Raw genomic sequence first — 21,891 nt, 5'->3', positions numbered from 1 at the left:
GAATTACAGATTTAGAGGTAGAAGGGAATTTAGTGATTACCTAGTTTGACATCATTTTATAGACAAGGAAATTGAGGCCTAGAGAGATAAAATGACTCACTCAAAGTCACATATATAAAAAAAGGCCTTGGGGCAGCTAGGTATCACAGTAGATAGAGCGCAGACCCTGGAGTCAGGAAGACCTGAGTTCAAATTCAGCTTCAGACATTTAATAATTGCCTGGCTATGTGACCTTGGGCAAGTCACTTAACTCCCCATTGTCTTGCAAAAACCAAAAAAAAGTGTGTGGGGGAACCTTAGGTGGGATTCAGTCTCTTGATAATCACTGCACTACACTTACCTGATTTCTGTACCCTAACACCTAGCAGTGAGCCTCATCCATGGCTAGTACTTAATATTTGTTGAACATTTCCTCTGAGGAAATAATTTTTCTTTTTAAAAATTTTTTTTCAAAATAAATTTATTTATTTTTCCCAACTACTTGCAAAGATAGTTTTTCAAAATTCACTTTTCCCTAAGGTTTTGAGTTCTACATTTTTCTCCTCTCCCTTCCTTTCCCTCTAGCATGAATAATCTAATATAGGTTATACATATTTAACTATGTTAAACATATTTCCATATTAATCATGTTGATAAAAAAAGAAAAAAGGGGAAACCATGAAAGGGAAAAAACATAAAATATAAAACAAATTTGAAAAATTGACAATAGTATGCTTGAATCAAAAGAACATCTTAAAATTGAACTATTTATAAAGTATTGGAGGTAGCTAGGTGGGGTCTAGATAGAGCTCAGAGCCTGGAATCAGGAAGTACTAACTTCAAATCTGGTTTTAGACACTTACTAGTTGTGTGATTTCTGGCAAATCACTTAATCCGAATTGCCTGTTTGTTTCTTTAACTGTAAAATGAGCTGGAGAAGGAAATGGCAAGCCACTCCAGTGTCTTTGCCAAAAACAAACCTAAATGGGGTCATGGAGAATAGGATGCAACTGAAACTACTAAACAAAATAGAAAAGCTTAAAAAAATGCCCCCCCCCCCAAGTTGGAAGTTAGTATGGAAGAAACTTAGATTAGTCCAACCCCTCACACCCTATAACAAGATAAGTCCAGATGGATACAGGATTTAGACATAAAAAACAATACTATAAGCAAACTAGAAGATCAAGGACTAGTTTACCTGTCAGATCTATGGAAAGGGAAGCAGTTTATAAACAAGGAAGAGATAGAGAACATCAATAAAAACAAACTAGATGATTTTGATTACATTAAATTAAAAGCTTTTACACAGACAAAACCACTGCAACCAAGATCAAAAGAAATACAGTAAACTGGGAAACAATCTTTACAACTAGGATTTCTGACAAAGGACTCATTTCTAAAATATACACAGAACTGAGTCAAATTAAAAAAAAGCCATTCTCCAATTGACAAATGGTCAAAGGATGTGCAAAGACAGTTTACAGATAAGGAAATCAAAGCAATACATAGTCATATGAAAAATTGCTCTAAATCATTACTTATTAGAGAAATGCAAATTAAAGGATATCTGAGGTACCACCTTACACCTCTCAGACTGTCCAATATGACCAGAAAGGACAATGATCTTTGTTGGAAGGGTTGTGGGAAATCTGGGACACTAATACATTGCTGGTGGAGCTGTGAACTCATCCAGCCTTTCTGGAGATAGATTTGGAACTATGCCCAAAGGGCAACAAAAATGTGCATACCCTTTGATCCAGCAATACCATTACTGGGCCTATACCCTGAAGTAATGATGGAAAAAGGGTAAAAACATCATATGTACAAAAATATTCATAGCAGCCCTGTTTATGGTGGCAAAGAATTGGAAATCAAGTAAATGTTCTTCAGTTGGGGAATGGCTTAGCAAACTGTGGTATATGTACATCATGGAACACTATTGTTCTATTAGAAACCAGGAGGGATGGGAATTCAGGGAAGCCTGAAGGGATTTGCATGAACTGATGCTGAGTGAGATGAGCAGAACCAGAAAAACACTGTACACCCTAACAACAACATGGGGGCGATGTTCAACCTTGATGGACTCGCTCATTCCATCAGTGCAACAATAAGGGACAATTTGGGGCTGTCTGCAATGGATAATACCATCTGTATCCAGAGAAAGAACTGTGGAGTTTGAACAAAGACCAAGGACTATTTACCTTTAATTGAGGGGGGGGGACTGCTATCTCTTATCCTTTATGTTTCTTCCTTACAGATATGATTTCTCTCTCATCACATTCAATTTGGATCAATTTATACCATGGAAACAATATAAAGACTGGCAAATTGCCTTCTGGGGGTGGGTGGGAGACAAGTAAGATTAGGGGAAAACATTGTAAAACTCAAAATAAATAAAATCTTTAAATGAAAAAAAATGCCCCCAAATTAATCCTGGATCCTTTCCTCAAAATGTGCCTTTTCTATTTAATAATGGACTTTTTAGGGGCAGCTAGGTGGCACAGTGGATAGAGCACTGGCCCTAGAGTCAGGAGGACATAAATTCATAATTCGACCTCAGACACTTAAGAATTACCTAGTTGTGTGACCTTGGACAAGTCACTTAACCCCATTGCCTTGCAAAAAAAAAGACTTAAAAAAACCTGACTTTTTAGCAAACAGCTGGGTACCTCACAACTAAGACTCAGAAACATCCAATAATCTCAGACACCTGCTAAAACAAATGCTAGAGATGGTCTATAATAATTAAACTAGAAACTTCAGAAAAAGCAGATAGTTTTGCAAGTGCATACTATTAATTCTTCATGATCTAAAATTTGCATGATGAGTTAAGACAACAATAACCCCAAACTTGCAGCTGTTCAACCACCAATTGGTAAAGTCCTGTCCCTCTGGCACAAGCAGCTGCAAACTAGCCTTCTCTGTTTATTTAAGTTGGTTATTCCTGTGCAGCAGAACAGATGCTTCAGTCTGGTCCTAGGTAAAATGTATTTGAAATAATTCTATCCTTGTATTGCAGTCTGGTCTTATAACCTCTCCCGAAGAGCCCTGAAAAATATGAAGTCAAGGGTCAATAGTTCCCTGACCATGTAGACCTCTGTGATAAAACTTTTCCAACACTTGAGGCTTCTGTGAGCCCTCAGCTCACTTCAGATGAGCCATGAACCATATTGCCCCTGTATCTTCCTGACTTCTGAGGGTGGACCATAGGATGATGTCATGCAAAAGGAGGCAATCATGCCTAAAAAGGCCCCAGGGCCAAGACACCCCCCCCCAGGAGACTAGGTTCTGTATTTCTCCCTTTCCCTAAACATTAAATGGAAAGGGAAGAGGAACTTTCTTCTTAAGTCTTGGTGATTTCTTGTTAAGGATATAAATACATGCATGTTGAAAGCATATTCTCAATAAGATTATTAATAACTCCGTGTCAGGATGGGAGGAGTCATCCAAGGCAGGATCACAGGGTTTTGATTCTAAATCTGTTCCCTATTTTTGTGGTCTAGATATGGATATATACAGGGTAACCCTTTAAAAACTGATTCTTTACTTGAATACAAGTGGACTTATGTAAATGGGGCTGTGCATACACATGCAAAGCTCATTGTAGGGGCAGCTAGGTGGCGCAGTGGATAAGAGCACTGGCCTTGGAGTCAGGAGTACCTGGGTTCAAATCCAGTCTCAGCCACTTAATAATTACCTAGCTGTGTGGCCTTGGGCAAGCCATTTAACCCCGTTTGTCTTTCAAAAAAAAAAACCTAAAAAAAAAAGCTCATTGTAAATTAATCTAAACATTGTAGAGGCTATGGATGAATTTGAAGTTAAAAAAAAAGTCACTGGGTACTATGACCTCACTCACTCTTATTAATCCTGGGTGGAAGCTTAAGGACCATCAGGTCCAGTTCCTCTGTTGGTTGTATTCATGTTAGTCCTGGGAAGGAGCCTAGGGACCATTAAGTCCAGTACCCCTCTTTTACAAATGAAGAAACTGAGGCAATAGGGCTAAAATGACCTACCCAGGGGACATGGTATTATTAGTAGATTCCAGTCAACAATCCAAGTCTCTTAGTTGCTGGTCCACTGAGCTTTCTATCAGACCACAATGACTTCCTTACACACATATACTCACACATTTTCTCTCTTGTTGGGGGTAAGTCTTAATATAATAAAATGGAATTTTAATTTTTAAAAATGTTTATCAAATTGTAAATTGAGCCTAAAAATATTGCCAACCCCCCCTCCCAAAAAGCAGTGAATGGAGTTTAGTCTAGTCCTTCATCTACCACTACTTGAGTTGGTGATTTTGGACAAGTTGCTTAATGTTTTGTTCTTCATTCTCCAAGATCACCTTGATATCTGGGAGGTGATGCCATGACAAGCAGTGAATTGGATTTGAGTGAGGGGATGCAATGCTAAATGACCAGCCTCACCTTCTCTCCAGTCATCTGGGTCCAGCGACCAAATAGGAATCAGGATGACTGGAAATGGCCCTGGATGGGAGGCAATCAGGGTTAAGTGATTTGCCCAACATCACACAGCTAGTGTCAAAAGTCTTGAGGCCAGATTCGAACCCTCATCCTCCTAACTCCCAGGCCAGTGCTCTATTCACTGAGCCACCTAGCTGCCCTAACAAGTTGCTTACTGGCACAGTGGATCCATTTTCCCAGTGGTAAAATTAGGGTAATCCAACAAGGTAATCTCTGGGTTTCTTTTACAGAACTGATATTATATGATGCCTAACTGGAAGACTCTAGTGAAGTTTTGATTGTAGGTAAATGCAGATGTCCACAATTCTGAGTTTCCTTAGACCAATCCCCATCCAATTCATTGTTTGAGTACTTTGTATCAAGCACTATTATCAAACAAGGAACATCTTCCTTCCTTAACTCTACCTCTTAGAATTCTTACAAGGAAAGAGAAATAGAGAAAAACTGAGAAAGAAGAAAAAGAGGAAGAAGGGGTAGGAGGAGAAAGGGAAGGAGAAGAGGGAGAAGGAAAAAGAGAACAGAGGGTTATATGCAGAAGTTAAAATTTTTAAATGTTCAAAATGATAACAGTTCCTGTATTCAAGAAGTTTACATTCTGGTAGAGGGAATGGAATAAAGATCTAAAAATAACTCTTAATTCAAGTTGTTCCCTGAACTCAATGTTCTATCTCCTCTGTCCATGCCTTTGCAAAGGTTTTCTGTTTCAGAAATGCACCCCCTTCCTCATCTCTACCTCTTAGAATCCTTAGAAGAAAAATAAAGAGAAAAAGAAAAAAATGAAAGAGAAGGGTTAAATCTATTGATATTTATCATAGCAGAAATTAACATTTAAAATCACAACACATTAGATGTCAACATATTTTTATGAAAAATGTTTTTCCAAATTAAAAAAAAATCAGAAAAAGGAGGCATTGTTGTACTTATTTTTACAAATATTTCAAATATCTGACTTAATAGAAGACAGCTGGATTCTCTTATCTCCTTCTTGATGAGACCTGTTGCAATATATTGTTTTGGCTGAAGCATGTGAAGAAAAGCAAGCCTCAAACAGCTAGATAGTTGGAAAGGAAAGAGTATTTTAAAAGACAAGTTAGATTAATGAAAATAGTTTTGACCCCCCAATATTCCCCCAGAAAGGGTCTTGGGGGTTCTCTAGAGAATCTATGGAACACAAAGGTGGAAAAATTGCTTTTACTAAAGCTGGTTGATATCTTCTCATCGGTATGTCATCTCAGAGCAACAGTTTTTAATGGCATTGGTTTATTTGGCATTATGTTGAACTCTATGGACTTCCCCTGCCTTCTTAAAGAGTAATGTTTTATATGCATGAAATAGATACCATTAAAAAGAAACCAATTATATTGAGGCTCAGTTATCAAAATAATTCAAACAAAAACAGCAAAAAAAAAAAAAAAAGACAGTCCTAGGTTAAGCCCAACAAGGGTAACATCACTTGCCCAAATCACACGGCCAATATATTCAGATGGGACTTGAACTCAGATCTTCTTGGCTTCAAGGTCAGCTTCCTATTCATTATACTATATTGCTTTTCTAAGACCAGGGTCCATTTTTTGATCCACAATAAACTGTAAGACAAGACTTAAACCTGAGGACTGAGTAGCCAGTTCCAGACACTGGCCTCCAGTTTCCAGTCATGCTAACATTCATGCTAATCTTTTGGGTCTATGATCTCAGAATCATTCAGGATTATAGTTTTATAAGCCTAGATTAGAATTAGCCTAACTCATGATGACCTAACACCCCAATGGCAACATTCTTCTCAATAGATATTACTTAGTTCCTACTGTTTCCTTCCTAATAAAAAGTAGAGAGAAAAGCTCAGTAGAGACCAAAGGATATGTATTGGAGTGGAAGATGTGTAGGAAACAGCAAGGGATTGATACCAATAGGCTTGACACTTAATTTCAAGGAGGGGACTACCTAAAGCAAAATTATAACTAAGTCAAGGATCATGGTAAATGAATTAATAAGCAGCTGTCTACCTGGCAACACCATATGCAGAAGATAAAAAATATGTTGATAGTGATGACACCTTGATCTATTGCCAAGCTTATGAGGTTTGATAATGCTACCTCCCCAAACATATCCATATATTTTTAAGATTTGCCTACAAATCTGAACTTGGATTTGGTGGTTCCCTCCTCCATATAAACCAGGTTCTATCTGCCCCAAATATTGTGATAGCTGGAAAGTTGTGCAGATTCTATGTATGTGGAAAGAATCAACATTCTTACCTATGCTGCTTCAAGTATACTCTTCTGGAACCTAAACCAACATTTCAAATATTTATTGGGGAGCTGTTTTGATTGGTTGTTTCTCTTTTTGAGAAATGCTCCTCAGGGAGTAGTCAGGTGTCATCCTTGCCAGCATTTTCTCAAAATCTTTCCATTTCTCTGGATGACATTTTCCCATGGATTGTAGTCCCATGAGTACATGGGAAAATGAGAACCAGTTTAGATTCAGCAGTCAAGCCTGCCACCTAGAGTCTAAGGGCTCAAATCCGTCAGCTCCTGGACTCACCTGCCCTGGATATGACTGTTTGACACCTCAGAGGGCTGAAAGAGGACTTGCTGTCACAACTGGACAGAAAACATGCTTTTTAAAAGCATCTCATGAGATGAGAATGGTCAAGGTGGTAAGGAAGAGTATGTTCTGAGTTCCACAAACATATTAAGTACCTACTCTGTGCAAGGAATTTGGGATATGAAGATGAAAAACAATAACTTCTGGGGCAACTAGGTGGCACAGTGGATAGAGCACTGGTCCTGGAGTCAGGAGGACCCAAGTTCAAATTCAGCCTCAAACACTTAATAATCACCCAGCTGTGTGCCCTGCAGCAAGTCACTTAACCCCACTGCCTTGAAAAACTAAAAGAAAAACACCAAAAAGACAAAAAATTCTAATTTCTGCCATAAAGGAGTTTATTTTCCAAAGGAAAGAAGGATGGACACCTATGCAATTATGTTAAATATAAGACAGTCTGGGATAGGACAAAGTTCTCCCAGAAAATTCAGGGAGAGAGCTCACTTTTACCTGGAAGGAACAAAGTTTTCATGGAGGTGATCTCAGCAGGTATAGATGGGGAGGGAGAGGGGAAGTTTCAGGCATGAGTTAATTTGCATGGAGGTGGCAGAGAGGGTAAGACTTGGAAATATCCTGGAAGTAGTCAGTTTTCTAGATGAAGAGCAAGAGAAGGGGAGTGAAATGAAATTAGGATGCAAAGGTAGACTGTAGAAAGACTATTTAATTGTTCAGTCAATTTTCAGTCTGACTCTTTATGACCCCATTTGGGGTTTTCTTGGCAAAAATACTAGAGAGGTTTGCCATTTCCTTCTCCAATCCATTTTACAAATGAAGAAACTGAGGCAGAGTTAAATGACTTGTCCAAGGTCATACATCTGGTAAGTGTTTGAGGACAGATTTGAACTCTGAAGACTCAACTTTCTGACTTCAGGCCTAGCATACTGTCCACTGCCCAACCAAACATCTAGTAAAGGTGTTTTTTATTTTATTCTACAGGAAATGGGGAACAACAATTGCTTTAGAGCAGGGGAGTGGGATGGCTTAAACTCTGAATGAGGAGGATTACTTGAGCAACTATTGCTCAGCTAGACTAACTGAATCAATTCTGGGAGCCTAAGCTATCCCTTTGTTTCCTAAAGGGGGTCCTACTATTTGATTCCTTTCACTGTTAATGACTCTTTTCTCCCAAGGTGAAAATAATTCATATTCCACAGTTTAGAAAAACTCCATATCAAGAGATATAATAGAAATGGGGAATACAAAATGTCAAAGCAGTCCATGATGTCACAATCAAAACTGGAATCTCATTCTGGAATGTCTTACCTGTAAGAATAAACATGACTATTTTTCAATGAAGAACAAGTACAGTGGTAAAGTTAGGAAAGGTAGTCTTTATTAATAAAAACATGGAGCTTTGATTAAACACACATCACAAATGAAATACATCATGGAGAAAATACAAATGGGGTGAGAAGCTTTGCACAATGCCCCCCTGAGTTGCCAAAGAGCTCATGGGATGAAAGCCCAAAGATCAACAAGTTCTCCATCCAAATCAAGCCTAAGAAAATAATCACTATTCCAGACACCAGTTTAGGGAAAATATATCTAAAATGCTGAATTGTTGCCCCCCCACCTTTATCCAATTTTAAATCCAACTAAAACAAGTTTTTAGTGTGCAAATAATTTTCTTTTGGCCAAATAGTAACCCCAGTTCCTAAAGCATACACCTTATCATGACAGAGCATTCATTTCAATCAAAAAAGACAGGAGTCTAAACAAGATCAGTAGACACTTAAAACTAGAAATCTAGAAAACAACCAAAAATTATTTATTTTCCCTTTTATTTTTAATTTTAATAGTACAACCCAGACCACTGAGAAAAAGCTTGGAAAGAGCAAAGAACAACTCCCAGCAACTATGGCAAGAAGCAGACATCTTCAACTGTCCACTAGTCTTCTTAGCAATGCCAAATATTTCAGAATTCCGGTTGTTGCTGTGGAGAAAGAGTATCACTGGCAAATACTATTTATGGCATTTTGGATTATGCTTGATGTTTAGATATTCAAAATCACACACACATTAATATGCTTAGAAACTAACAACTCAATATTCTAACTAAAATAAAATTTCCTTTTGGGGTTTGACAAAAATACTCTTACAAGGCAGCAGTTTTTTCTGATATTGTTTGAAAAGCAAAGTTATACCTGCATCAGTAGCCATCTCCCACCTCCAGTGCTACATTTGTGGCAAATAGTTTATATCTAGAAACATAGGATTCCTTTTTCCCTGTCCCCAAATGGCTCACCTTTTTACACAGACACTACAATGCACTGGATAGCTTCTCTTCTTATTCAGGGGCTCTTTTTTGGTGGAATTCAGAGGAACAGGGTTGCAACATCTTTTTAGGGAGAGGACAGGCACATTTTTTCATTCTCGGAGCTCTGCGTGCTTAAAAAGTCTGAGTTGGCATAAGGTATTGGAGCCCCTCTAGAAGATGCAGTGCCCAGCAGATGATATCTACTGCTGCTTCCAAGTGCATACAAGGCTCTGCTTTAATTCTTAAGTTCTGACCCATCAGAAGCATCATTATTCAGGGCAAAGTTAGAAACTTTCAAATGGCTTGGGAGGACAGTGAAGTCCTTCCATTTCTCTTCCCAAAAAGATGGTGTGTATCTACTCATGGGTTGGGTTCATTAAGTTCAAAAAAACAAAAAAGAAACCCAAACCAAAAAACCAATCATTTTCTATGAGGTAGCTGAGGTCAACTCCCAAGTCCACAGTTTAAACAAAAGTGTTTAATCAATACTCAGGCATTTATTAATGAACACTGTTCAGGTACTTAAAACACTTTCTTTGGGCACAACACACAGATCCCTACAGACACATAGGAATCCTAAGAGAAGCCTATTATAGAGTGAGGGTAAAAAATAAACCTATGCAAGAAGGAGCCTTTGAGGTGGTCCTGGTGACAAGGACTGGGATAGAGCCTCCAACAGAACTCTGAGTGAGCAACCTGCTCAAAATTGCCCTAACTTCTCAGAAATACCTGGACTGAGCCCCTGGTTTAAAGACACCCCTCACCCTCAGCAGGTTCAATGGCTCAAGGATAACTGGAGACCAAATAGGGAACATGGATGCTCTTCTATCTCATCTCTTTCTTCCCCTCTGGCATCAACCCTAAAATCACCCAAAACAAGGATCCCAGAGAATCACGCTGCTCTCCTCTAGCCCTCTAATTGATGTCCTTGAGTTTTTTTAATTGTCAGCTCTCATACATACAATGCTATTTTCTTCCAGAGGTTTTTTTGGTTAATGAATGGCTTAAATATTTCTGCATAGAGGCCTGGACCCACAAAAGCTACTCATGATTCTAATACTAGTGGCATATATATATATATATTATATATATATATATATATACACACACACACACATAAGATATATATATATACACACATACATAAGATATATATATACTCACACATGTATATAATAATCATCATATATACAAAGACACACATTTGTGTACATACAACAGACACACATACATGTGTGAGTGGGCACACATGCCCCTCCCCTCCATAGTAGTGCACTGTAACTGAGCAGCATCCCTTTTGCAAAAGCAAGCTAAGGCTGGGATCACATTGGGGAAGAGTCTGAAAAAAGAGAGGGTACCCAGAAAATGAATGGAGAAGCCCTTGATTCCTTCACCTCTACAACAGTCCTCCTTCACCATCGTCCTATTACCCCTGGAGGCCCCTCCTATCCCAACACCACATGGACTGCAAAGAGGTCCAGTACACTACAGCGCATACAGAATAATATGAAAGACAAGCAGGAAGAAGAGGAGGAAGAAGCTGCATCCCGTTGAGTTATGTTTCTGTAGTATAGTTATTGCAGGTTAGTGATGGCAGGGTCGAAAAGCTATTCCACCGCCTCCCGCCAGGATTCTGCTGGGGTGGTTCTGCACGAGCTTGCTCTTTGTAATTACCCAGAATGTTTTTGGCTTCTTCAGCATCCTTCAAAGGGTTCTCTCCATATTCTTCTTTTAGCCACTGCCGAAACTAGAGAGGTTCAAACACAAAACCATCACATACACACACACACAAGGACTAATAACCCAAATTGTTTAGATTTTCTCATATGGCATCGGGGACACTATCTTGATGCAAGCCCTCATCTTTTTAGTTACATGTTTAGTTCATTGGTTTCCTCTTTCTCCAATTTATTCATGTAAGCATTTAGAGCTATAATATATCCCCTGAGAGTCACTTTGAATGAATCCCATAGGTTTTGGTATGTTATTTCATTATTATCATTCTCTAGGATAAAATGGTTAATTCTTTCTATAATTTGTTTTTTGGTCCACTCATTTTTTAAAATGAGGTTATTCAGTTTCCAATTTGTTCTGGGTCTATATCTCCTTGGCCCAGTATTGCATATGACTTTTACTGCATTGTGGTCTGAGAAAGATGTATTCACTATTTCTGCCTTTCTGCAGTTGATCATTAGGTTTTTATGTCCTAGTACATGGTCAATTTTTGTATAAGTTCCACGTACTGCACAGAAAAAGGTATATTCCTTTCTATCCCCGTTCAATTTCCTCCATAAGTCTACCATATCTAATTTTTCTAACTATTTACCTCCTTAACTTCTTTCTTGTTTATTTTATGATTCGATTTATCTAGATCTGAGAGCGGGAGGTTGAGGTCTCCCACTAGCAGAGCAAGCCCTCATCTTAAGGTGAACTACAGCTAGATCTTCTGATAAAAGAGCCTTCTGCTAGATCTTCCTCAAACTATTTTTCCCCTCTTCCACAGCTATAATGATCTTCCTAAAACACTGTTCTGACCTCCCTCTTCATTAAACTCCAATGGCTCCCTATTACAGATCAAATATAAAATTCTCTGATTGGCTTTTTAAAGCCCTTCATAACCTGCCCCCTTCCTGCCTTTCCAGTCTTTTTAAATACTCTACTCTTCCCAATGAACTTAGTAGCTTCCTTGATGTTCCTCCATATCCTATTTCCCTTCCCACCAATGCCTAGAATGCTCCCCCCACCCTCTTTACCACTGACTCTTATTTCTCCTCACTACTAAGTTCAAATGCAAGAAGTCTTTCCAAGTCCCCCAGAGTTCCTTCCTTCTACCGTTAGCTTCCTTTTAAACTTTGACAACAAAGAATGAACAAAACCCCCTTTTTTCATTTACACTGTAATATTTTGCATGTATATCATTGTCTGAATGTTATGTTCCTCCATCAGAAGAGGAGATCCTTGAGGATAAAGACCATCATTTTGCTTTCTTTTGCAACCTCACAGTTTAGCACAGTGTCTCCCTCATGATGTTTGTTGAATAAGAACTGAATGACCAATGGCTGTACCATCTGCTGTTCCAATAATAACAGGTTGAGAGACATCATTATCCTTGAAAGATTCAAGACTGAGGTCATTGAAAAAAGCAAAATGAAGCCATAATGTCAACAACCTGAGTGTGAGAAAATGAGCCATGTACAATGCCTCAAGACTTGAACAGGATGGAAGGAATTGAGAAACCTGGAGCAAAAAGACAAAGAAATGTTCTGCAAGTCATCCTTTCTGTAAATTCAAAATAGAATGGAAATGTTTAATCCCAAAATGTTGTTTGGGCTCTGAGTTCTCTAGCATAAGTCAAGGAAAGGGTTTTGCTATATCTGAAACTGTCAATATGCTTTTAGGGTCTCATTGAATGCCATTTCATGAAATGATTTTCCATATCTAGTGGTCCAAGAATACCATCTATACCACAGAATAAATAACTGCATCTAAGTTACTGTTCTCATAACCCTCTCTGTTCCTAGGCTCACCTCCTAAGTACACGACTCCTCACCCTCTATGCAAAGTTTCTTTATTCCATTGTAGCAAAAATGCTACTAAAGAAATCTTGACTTGTTAAGCTAAAATGTGAGCCAGAGGGTTCCAATAAGCCAAAGACCTTTTGAGTGTTGGGTAAAGAGCAAAGGAAGGGACATCAGATGCTGGTTCAATCACCGCAACTCTCTGTGGGCCTTTGGGCAAGTCATTTTCCCAAAGCTGAACCTCAGTTTCCTCATCTGTAAAATGAAAGAGTGGGGCTGAGAGATGATCTATGTGGCTGAAGGGGATTGTAGAATCATGATTAATTACACAAAGGATGCTTTATGATCCCATAGTTTTAATAGCAGAAGGTCCTAGTGAAGAAGCTTCAGTCAACATACAAGGAAAGCTCCCAAAATTACCTGGTGAACTTCATTCTTTTCAAATTCCTGGAGCTGCTTCTGGAAGCCCAAGTTGGGATTGGCACAAGACCTTCCTGCCCGAACCATGTGTAATGCATCTTCCCAGCCAAAATCAGTAATTGTCATAATATAAGCTACCACCAAGGTCACACTTCTAGAAACACCAGCCAGGCTGAAGAGCAAAGAGATCAAATGCAATTTTTTTAAAGAAGTTTTTTTATTTTAATTTTTTCAACTAGCATTTATTTTCTCTTCCTCTTATCTCCCCTTGGGGGAAAAAAAGTAAAAATGAAACCCTTGTATAAATATGCAAAATTGAGCAAAATAATTCCTACGTTGGCCACGTCCAAAAATAAATATCTTCTAGATTAGGAGTCCATCAACTCTCTTCTGCTTGACCAATCCTTCTTATACCAGGACATGTTCCATTTAATTGGCCAAGATCTTTTGACAAACCTTCACTTTACTTACTGTCTAAACTCAGTGCATTTCTGAGTAAAATCACCTCTGTCTTTCCCCCCACTGGGGAACTTTGCTTTAATAGTGTTTCATCAGTACAGTAAGATGCTTCACCAGCCCCTTTCCAAGGTGTATTTTGCTCTATGGATTCTTCAAATACTTTTATGAAGTCAATAAACATGGCAGGAGCCTATAGCTCCCACTCCTCTTAAGTGAGAGGCTTTTAAAAATCAAACATTTAATTAACTTCCTACCTGAAGGGCCATTTCAAACACAAGCTTATACACAAAAAAGCAGTTCAGTTAAGCTGATGCTCTGCATCACCCTGAGAAGTAATGTTATCTCAAGGTCCAAGTAGGATTCTGGGGAGTCCCAAGGAGGGGATGTGAGAAAGGGAAGCAAGACAAAATTCTAAGTACTAAAAATTCAAGTATTCAGAAGGCAGTCTGCCTAAAGTATGAGTGCTCAGGTCAACAGAAGTAATTATATTCAAATACAGGTTAAAAACACACTCTAACTGCCAAGAGTATATGACTATCCACCATTTGATTGATTACCTGCCATTTTCCAGTAATTCTATGGAAATCTCCATTTGCCCATATAATTAAAAGGTAACTGAAGACTGACTTTTAAATTAAATATTAATCAGCATCATATTAAAAATTTTCTAAAATAATTGTCTTCCTAGAACCTATTCTGAAGCAACTTCGTTATCTGGCTTGCTTTCTTTTTTTTTCTTTCTTCTTCTGGCACAGTGATATCATCATCCTTTCTACCAAGAAGGAATTATTGACATTTATAAAGAGTTGTTAATTCACTAAATACCAGTTTATTCAAATAGAAACTTCATTCCAGACTTCTCAGAAGCAGGTGGAGCTATCCCCACCTCATGTGAGATAGGAGTCAAATATTTTCTTTTAACAGATAGAAAGGCACTATTCAAAAATTGTCACTGAATTGTCAAATGAAGTCAGTAATGGTACTAGGTATGGTCATGGGAAACAGCAAGGGCAGTCAGACAGCACAATGGATAGTCTTTAAACTTGGAGTCAGGAAGACTTCTCTTTCTGCATTTTCAAATCTGGCTTCCCACTTAGTATCTGTCTGACTTTGAGCAAGTCACTTAACTTGCTTGCCTCAGTTTCCTCATCTGTAAAATGAGTTGGAAAAGGAAATGGCAAGTCACTCTGGCATCTTTGTCAAGAAATCTCTAAACGAGGTCATGAAGTCAGATATAACAAAACAACCAATCAGCAACAATAATGGAAAATAGCATTATATTCAAGTTAAACAATTTAAATTAAATCCTGACTCTGAATTACCTGGAGTGCTGTTTGCAAAGCTCTGGGAAAAAGCAGCATATCATTATAAAAATGACAGTTATTACTGCTATTAATTTGCATAGACAGGAAGGGAAGAGTCAGGAGCTATGATGAAATTTCTTTTCTCCTTAAGTGCTGGTGTAAGCTTGTATCCTACTCTTCATGACTACTATCTTATAAGGGTTTCTTGGCAAGGATACTGGAATGGTTTGCCATTTCCTTCTCCAGCTAATTTTGCAGATAAGGAAACCAAGGTAAACAGAGGTAAGGGATACTGCACTAGTGTCCGAGGTCAAATTTGAACTCAGGTCTTCTTGACTCAAGGTCCTATGTACCATGTAATCTAGCTGCCCCTATTATTTACCTATAAAATAAACACTCGCTAGTTCATTGCTGTATCTGAATATGTAGTACAAAATCTGCAAGATAAAGCTGGGAATATTCTTTCATGTTTCTAAGATAAAATATTTAGAAAATATGCTTAAATCCATCATAGTTTACTGTTTTGCCTTTTAAAATAATAGCTCTTTCCTCCCTTTAATTCATTATATATATATATATATATAAATATGTATGTATATGTGTGTATCTATCTATATACACACACCAATATGTGTGCAAGTAGCTACCAGTAAAATGAATCAAGTTTTAATATGCTCCAATGAATGTATTTAATCATTAAAAACAAATAAAACAGTTTATAATTAGAGAACTGGTAGAAAATGCCCCAGTGGTATCTTAGTAACTAATACTAAATAAGATGAAACACCTACGTGTTAAATGAAAATTTCCCAGGAAAGGGACAGAAGTGTCTAAAGGCCATTCAAGTTTCAGGAGTGAAACTTGTCACTGGTAGCTATGCTACTGGAATGCTAGGGGGAAGCTTAGAAAGTGCAGTTTCTTTTGCCCCTAAACCTCAAGGGTCAATGCAATCCCTAACAGCAACTCAGAATGAAAAACAACTGGGATCTGGGTGCAGTCTTTGGTGAATGAAAACATTAACTAAGATAAATGTATAAAATAGTAGGAGGGGAAGGGAAGGGGGATGTGAAGCAGAATGTTGAATTCAACAAGAATTTATTAAGTGCCTGCTATGTGCAAGCACTGCTCAGGTACTAGAAAGAGATAAAGGCAAAAATGAACAATTAATTACTTGGGTTGAAGGAATATTAGAGATCATTTAATCCAATCTAATAATTTTCAAAAAGAGAATACTGAGGCTTAGAATCATTTAAATGATTCTTCCCAGAGTCACAGCAATATTAGATGGGCAAAGCAGGGAGTCTCTTGACTCAAGAGCTTTTTCTGCTGTCATCCAATACTAGGAATGAAATGATTTGCCCAGGGTCATACAGCTAGGAAGTGTCTGAAGTCAGATTTGAATCATGTGCAGATAGAAACTATAAGGAATCAAACTAATAATTTCACAGAAAAAACCAGGTGGCCAAAAAATGGATCAGTGAAAGTACAAGATTGTTCACAAACATATTCTTAGGTAGTAGATATACGTACCAGTGTACAAGACAGCCCTCACCTCTAAGCCGGCATTCGTGAATAAATCTGATACTCTCTTTAAAATGTCTTGACCTGGGTAGGGGAGAAAAAACAAAAGAGAGAAGCAGTAAAACTCAAAGTTAAGCGGCCTCTGAATAATAGAAATATCTAATTGGAGCTTCTTGTAAAACCTCAAATGCCCCAAAATGTGGCCCAAGCTGTCTTGGTCTGAATCCATCTTTGTAAACGACACGGATGAACATGTGAAACTCACAAGAGTGAAGCCCCTAAATATTATTTTCCTGTTTTCCACTCAGCAAAGGATCCACATGGTGTCCTTCTGGTCAACCCTACCTTCCCAAGTCAGAATCCATGACAAAGAATCCCGTGGTTGAGCTCACCACACCCTCGGTCAAGTCTAAGGGTGATAAATATGATAACTCAGACTAAGCAGGGTATTGTGCTGCCACAATTATCTATTGTCTATTTGGGAATAGGCATAAAGTTTATTAGGCTTCCATTTCTTAGCTTCCAAATTCCCAAAAGTCAATCTGTTGAGAGCTACCAAGGCACATCAGAAAATGTATGAGACCTGAATCAGGGACTGTTGATGCTATTCAGTACTGAGTTGTTTTTTAGTCATGTCTGATTCTTCATGACCCCACTTGGGATTTTCTTGGCAAAGATACTAGAGTGGTTTGCCATTTCCTTCTCCTTATAGATGAGAAAACTGAGTCAACCAGGATAAAATGACCTGGCCAGGGCCATACAGCTAGAAAGTGTCTGAAGTCAGATTTGAACTTGGGAAGATTGTCCAGGCTTCACTGTAGCACCTAATTGCCACAGGATTCAGAAACCTGGACTGATATAGACTAGATCAGGAATCTCCAAACTACAGTCAGAGGATCGAATTCAATCTACTCTTTACTTCAGTATGATCTTTAAGCTACGAATAGTTTCTACATCTTAAAATTCAATAAAACTTTAACTTAAAAAGGAAAAAAAACCTTCTTTGCTCACTTGGAATTGGCCTAGTTTACTGATCCCTGGACTTAGATGACTTCTGTAATCTCTTTTGCCTCAAAAATCTATAATCTTATGACCACACTAACAAACTAAATCTTAGTCCTATATAATTCTCTACAACTCTGGCCAGCTTTAACTGTACAATCAAACAGGTCTTCCTTCAGAATGGCATCAACAAAATAAAGGATATGGGGCATAGATGACATTCAACAAAAAAGCAGATTTTGAAAACTACTTCCCTTGGCCCACCCTCCCAAACAGCATGCTATACCTTGGATGGCTCTCTTTTTTTTCCTATACCTATACCTATACCTATACCTACTGGGAACTATACCGTGTTACTTCTGGAGAGAGAGAAAAAAATCTTGGGGTGTTTATAAACTGACATTGAGGACATCTTAAAATAATTATTTTTGTGCCATTCTTGTACCCTAATCCCCCCAGCCAAATCATAATTAGAAACATTTTCTTTTTTAAAGAAGCAAGGACATATTTCAGGGTGAGTGGTTTCTCACCCTGTATAACTAACCTGAGCATAAAAACACAAGGAATTGTCCTCGGGTTGATATAATGGGGAAAATAACATGCAGTTAACTACTTTGTTAGTTCTATAGTGTAAATGATAATCTATGATGGAAGAAGTTAGCAGCTGAACAGAGCAGGAAAGACCTCCTACAAAAGATGGGTTTTGGACTGAGTATAACAAGAAGCTAAAGGGTAGGGTAAGGAGGAAGCACACTCCAGGGATGGAGACCAGTCAAACAAAAAAGGCAGGGAGATCAGAGATGGAAGGTGGTGTTCAAGGAGCAGTTGTTTAGGGGGCGGTTAGGTGGCAGCTAGGTGGCGCAGTGGATAAAGCATAGGCCCTGGAGTCAGGAGAACCTGGGTTCAAATCCGGTCTCAGACACTTAATAATTACCTTGCCTTGGGCAAGCCACTTAACTCCATTTGCCTTGCAAAAACCTTAAAAAGGAGGGGGGGGGGGGGAGCAGTTGTTTTCAGAACAACTATGCTTTCCTGCCTAGTCCAGAGCAGGGTAGGGTAAAACACCTCAAGGATAAGAATTTAGGAGTGGGAAAAAACTCAATCAAAAAATCAAACAGTAAAAGATAATCAATTTGCAAAATTCCAATAGAAAAATCAATTGCCATGAAGCAACACTGAAATGAAAAAAATCAACTACTTTCTAGACACACACATATATATGCACACAAATATAGAGAGACATATAGGTATATATCTCTATATGTATGTCTCTATAATTGATATTTATACGTATCATAAATGTTTTAAAGTTTTTAAAGACCTTTTATACTTTTTTTTTAATTTAAGCTTCACAAAAGTTCTCTTGTATAGGGAACACAGGTGCTATCTCCATTTTACAGGTAGGAAAATTGAGGCTCAAAGGGATGACTGATCTTGATCACAAAGTTATGAAATACAGAAGGTGGGGTCTGAACCCAGGTCTTCCTGATTCTCATGCCCAGCATTCAACATACTATGCTACACTGCCTCTCTATGTTTATATATCTAAGTATATATGCCTATAACAAACACATGTGGAGTTATAAATATATTCTACCCAGTGGAAGATTCTAAGTAGAGCTAAGATCAGCCTTTGATTCCTACTCAATTCTCTCCTTATTAGAGGCCTGGAAAATTATGCTGTCAAATTATTTACAAAGCTATAAACTTTCATCATGAGTGCAGGAAAATGGATCCACCTCTTCCTCTCAGATGTGAAGAGTAGCCTCCCTGAATGCCTGCATTCCCAAGTCAGTTAGATAAGAGGGAAGGAACACAGAGCTGCCCTCACAAACTCTGGGGCAGTAAAGTATAATGGGAGGAGCAGAGGAACTGGCATAAAGGGGGATGAGTTCAAATCCCAACTCTACATTTTAGTTACTTCCTGTAACATCTTGGGGAAAGTCATTATTTCTCCTGGAACCTCAACTTTCTCATCTATAGTATTTAAGATATTTAACCAGAAACTCTTTTAGGATCCTTCCAATTCTGAATCCTAGGATCCTAACCAGAAAAAACCTTTACCACTCACCCTATCCACCTCACCATCACCATCCTCCCCTCCCATACCTCACCCCCTCCACCCCCTTTGTAAACCCTCAGGTCTGAGTGTCTTTCCCCTTCTTTGTGGTATACTTTGCTGATAGAGGGGAGATCTGGGTCAATGATAAAGGGATATATAAGAACAAACCAAAAAGAAAAATCGAGAAATGACAACCATCTAAGAAGCAATAAAAGGTTCTAAGATGACAAAGCCACATTTAAAATTAGACTGTCATAAAAAATACACCCACTACCATGTTCCAAGATGAGGCCCTCCAAAATCTCATTGAGCAGCTCCAAAATCAACGACAGAGTGCAGGTATCTAAGTTCAATGATGACGATGGCCTTTTACCGAAACTTTAGAATGGGGACAATTTCTTGCATCTGGTTCTTACACCTGCATGCCCCAAACCACTCCCACTATGAAACCCAGTTTCTTGCAGCTTATTTTTGGGTACCATGTCTATTAAAGTCAGGGCCTCTCTCACATGTAGTAACCAAGGGGATGGAGGATCACTGTCAACAAGGCATCATCTTCCTGATTCAGTACAAACTAAGGTTAACCAAGACTAGAAATGACACAGGCCTTTTAGAAAGACAAATCATAGGGTCACAGGCACATTAAAAATAGCAGTCCCTTGAAGAGTCATTTTGATAGCCTCTTTGCTTTATAGATGAGGAAACTGAGATTGGGAAAGACAAAGCTCAAAGGTAGTATCAGGACTGCCTCAAACTCAGGCCCAAACCCAATGCTCATTCCATCATCCTACTTCAGTCTATAGGTGGGTCTATTATGATGGATGATAAAAATAATGTGACCAAGCCTATAGGATGGAGTTCAGAATCTTTCCCACCACTTGGCAGCAACATAGGAAAGCATCTGGGACCCCAAAGTCAGGTCTCTCTGGCAGAATTACTGGCTATATGGTTTCCTCCACAGCTACTAAAGAGGCAACAAACAGAAAATGTTAGGAAGGGAAATGTTCAACCAGGACTTATGACTCACAGCTCAGCCAGGCATTAGATTAATTTAGACATTCCTAGAAATGTCTTTTTCCAAGAAAATCAGAAGGTGGGAAAGCACATTATGACTTCGGTGTGGACCTCTGTTGTTTGTGTGTCTCAGGGTATTTCCAGGGAAGACTTGTGACATAAGACCTAGCTATGGTCATTAAATTTCTCTCCTCCACCCTGGGAAAAACCCCAGACCTCAAATCATTATTATTACTTAATTCAAATTTGGAGCAGAAACACAGGCTGCCAGTATAATACCTACCACAAATTGTTTCAATAAATGTAAGTTTCCCTTTTTCGCCACTCATTTGATTGGCAACTCACTCCTAGGTCAATGAGAAGTTTTACAGAAAAAGCAGTGAGTGTGAAAGAGGAAGGATACTAGGTCCCACTAGAGGGAAATACCTCCTTCAGGCTCTATGTGTATCTGCACCAATTATACAGAGGAAAGACCAGAAATAATTACCTGGATAAATATGAATAAAGCACACTATCAAACCTCAGTCATTTAATTTTTTTAAAATGTTGTTAAAAATATTTTCTGGGGGCAGCTGGGTGGCACAGTGGATAGAGCACTGGCCCTGGAGTCAGGAGTACCAGAGTTCAAATCCGGCCTCAGACACTTAATAATTACCTAGCTGTGTGGCCTTGGGCAAGCCACTTAACCCCACTGCCTTGCAAAAAAAAATACACACACACACACACACACACACACACACATATATATATACACATATATTTTCTGATAAGATCAAAATTGGACTTGGTATAAAGATACATTTTAAGAAAAAGTTGACAAGTCTGGCTTGCAAATAATTTTCAACATTTTTTTGTCAATTAGTATCATAAACTTTGGAATAAATTTGACAAAACTGTCCTTACTCTTCACTCACTCTTATACCTAGATATACATATATGCATAAAAATATTTTATATATCTATATCACCAAACACACACATAAACACACCTAGTCTTTTTCCTGAAGTTCAATTCTTTAACAACTGCCTATTCAACATTTCAATCAAGATGTCCCCCACATGTATCTCAAATTCATCACGTCCAAAATTAGACTCATTATCTTCCCCACACCTTCTTCCTTCTTCTGAACTTCCTTATTTCTGCCTAGGGGAACACTATCTTTTTGGTCACCCAGATTGTCTGAGTCAATCTCGGCTCTTCCTTCTTCCTCACACCATAAATTCAATCAGATGCTAAATCTTGATGCTTTTAGCCCTCTAATAATCT

At 38.4% G+C, this 21,891-nt stretch overlaps 1 protein-coding gene across 2 annotated transcripts in view; it reads right to left on the bottom strand.

The window, feature by feature from the left end:
• Positions 1-7,991: 7,991 nt before the first annotated feature.
• DUSP22 (dual specificity phosphatase 22) overlaps positions 7,992-21,891 on the bottom strand; it is an 82,771-nt gene continuing 68,871 nt past the window's right edge. Inside the window, exons 5-8 of one of the 2 annotated variants that reach the window (XM_074199419.1) lie at positions 16,556-16,630; positions 13,263-13,434; positions 10,999-11,071; positions 7,992-9,000 (exon numbers count right to left, since the gene is read on the bottom strand). In XM_074199419.1, the coding sequence (XP_074055520.1) occupies positions 8,945-9,000; positions 10,999-11,071; positions 13,263-13,434; positions 16,556-16,630 (376 nt within the window). In that variant the 3' untranslated portion in view covers positions 7,992-8,944. Of the gene's footprint in view, positions 11,072-13,262; positions 13,435-16,555; positions 16,631-21,891 lie in introns of both variants that reach the window. The other variant, XM_074199418.1, reaches the window with a different exon arrangement.

The sequence above is a fragment of the Macrotis lagotis genome, chromosome X (assembly GCF_037893015.1).
Source record: "Macrotis lagotis isolate mMagLag1 chromosome X, bilby.v1.9.chrom.fasta, whole genome shotgun sequence".
In the NCBI taxonomy this organism is placed as follows: Eukaryota; Metazoa; Chordata; class Mammalia; order Peramelemorphia; family Peramelidae; genus Macrotis; species Macrotis lagotis.
Note: the sequence above shows the minus strand (reverse complement) of the source record. Positions and strands in the feature narration are given on the sequence as shown.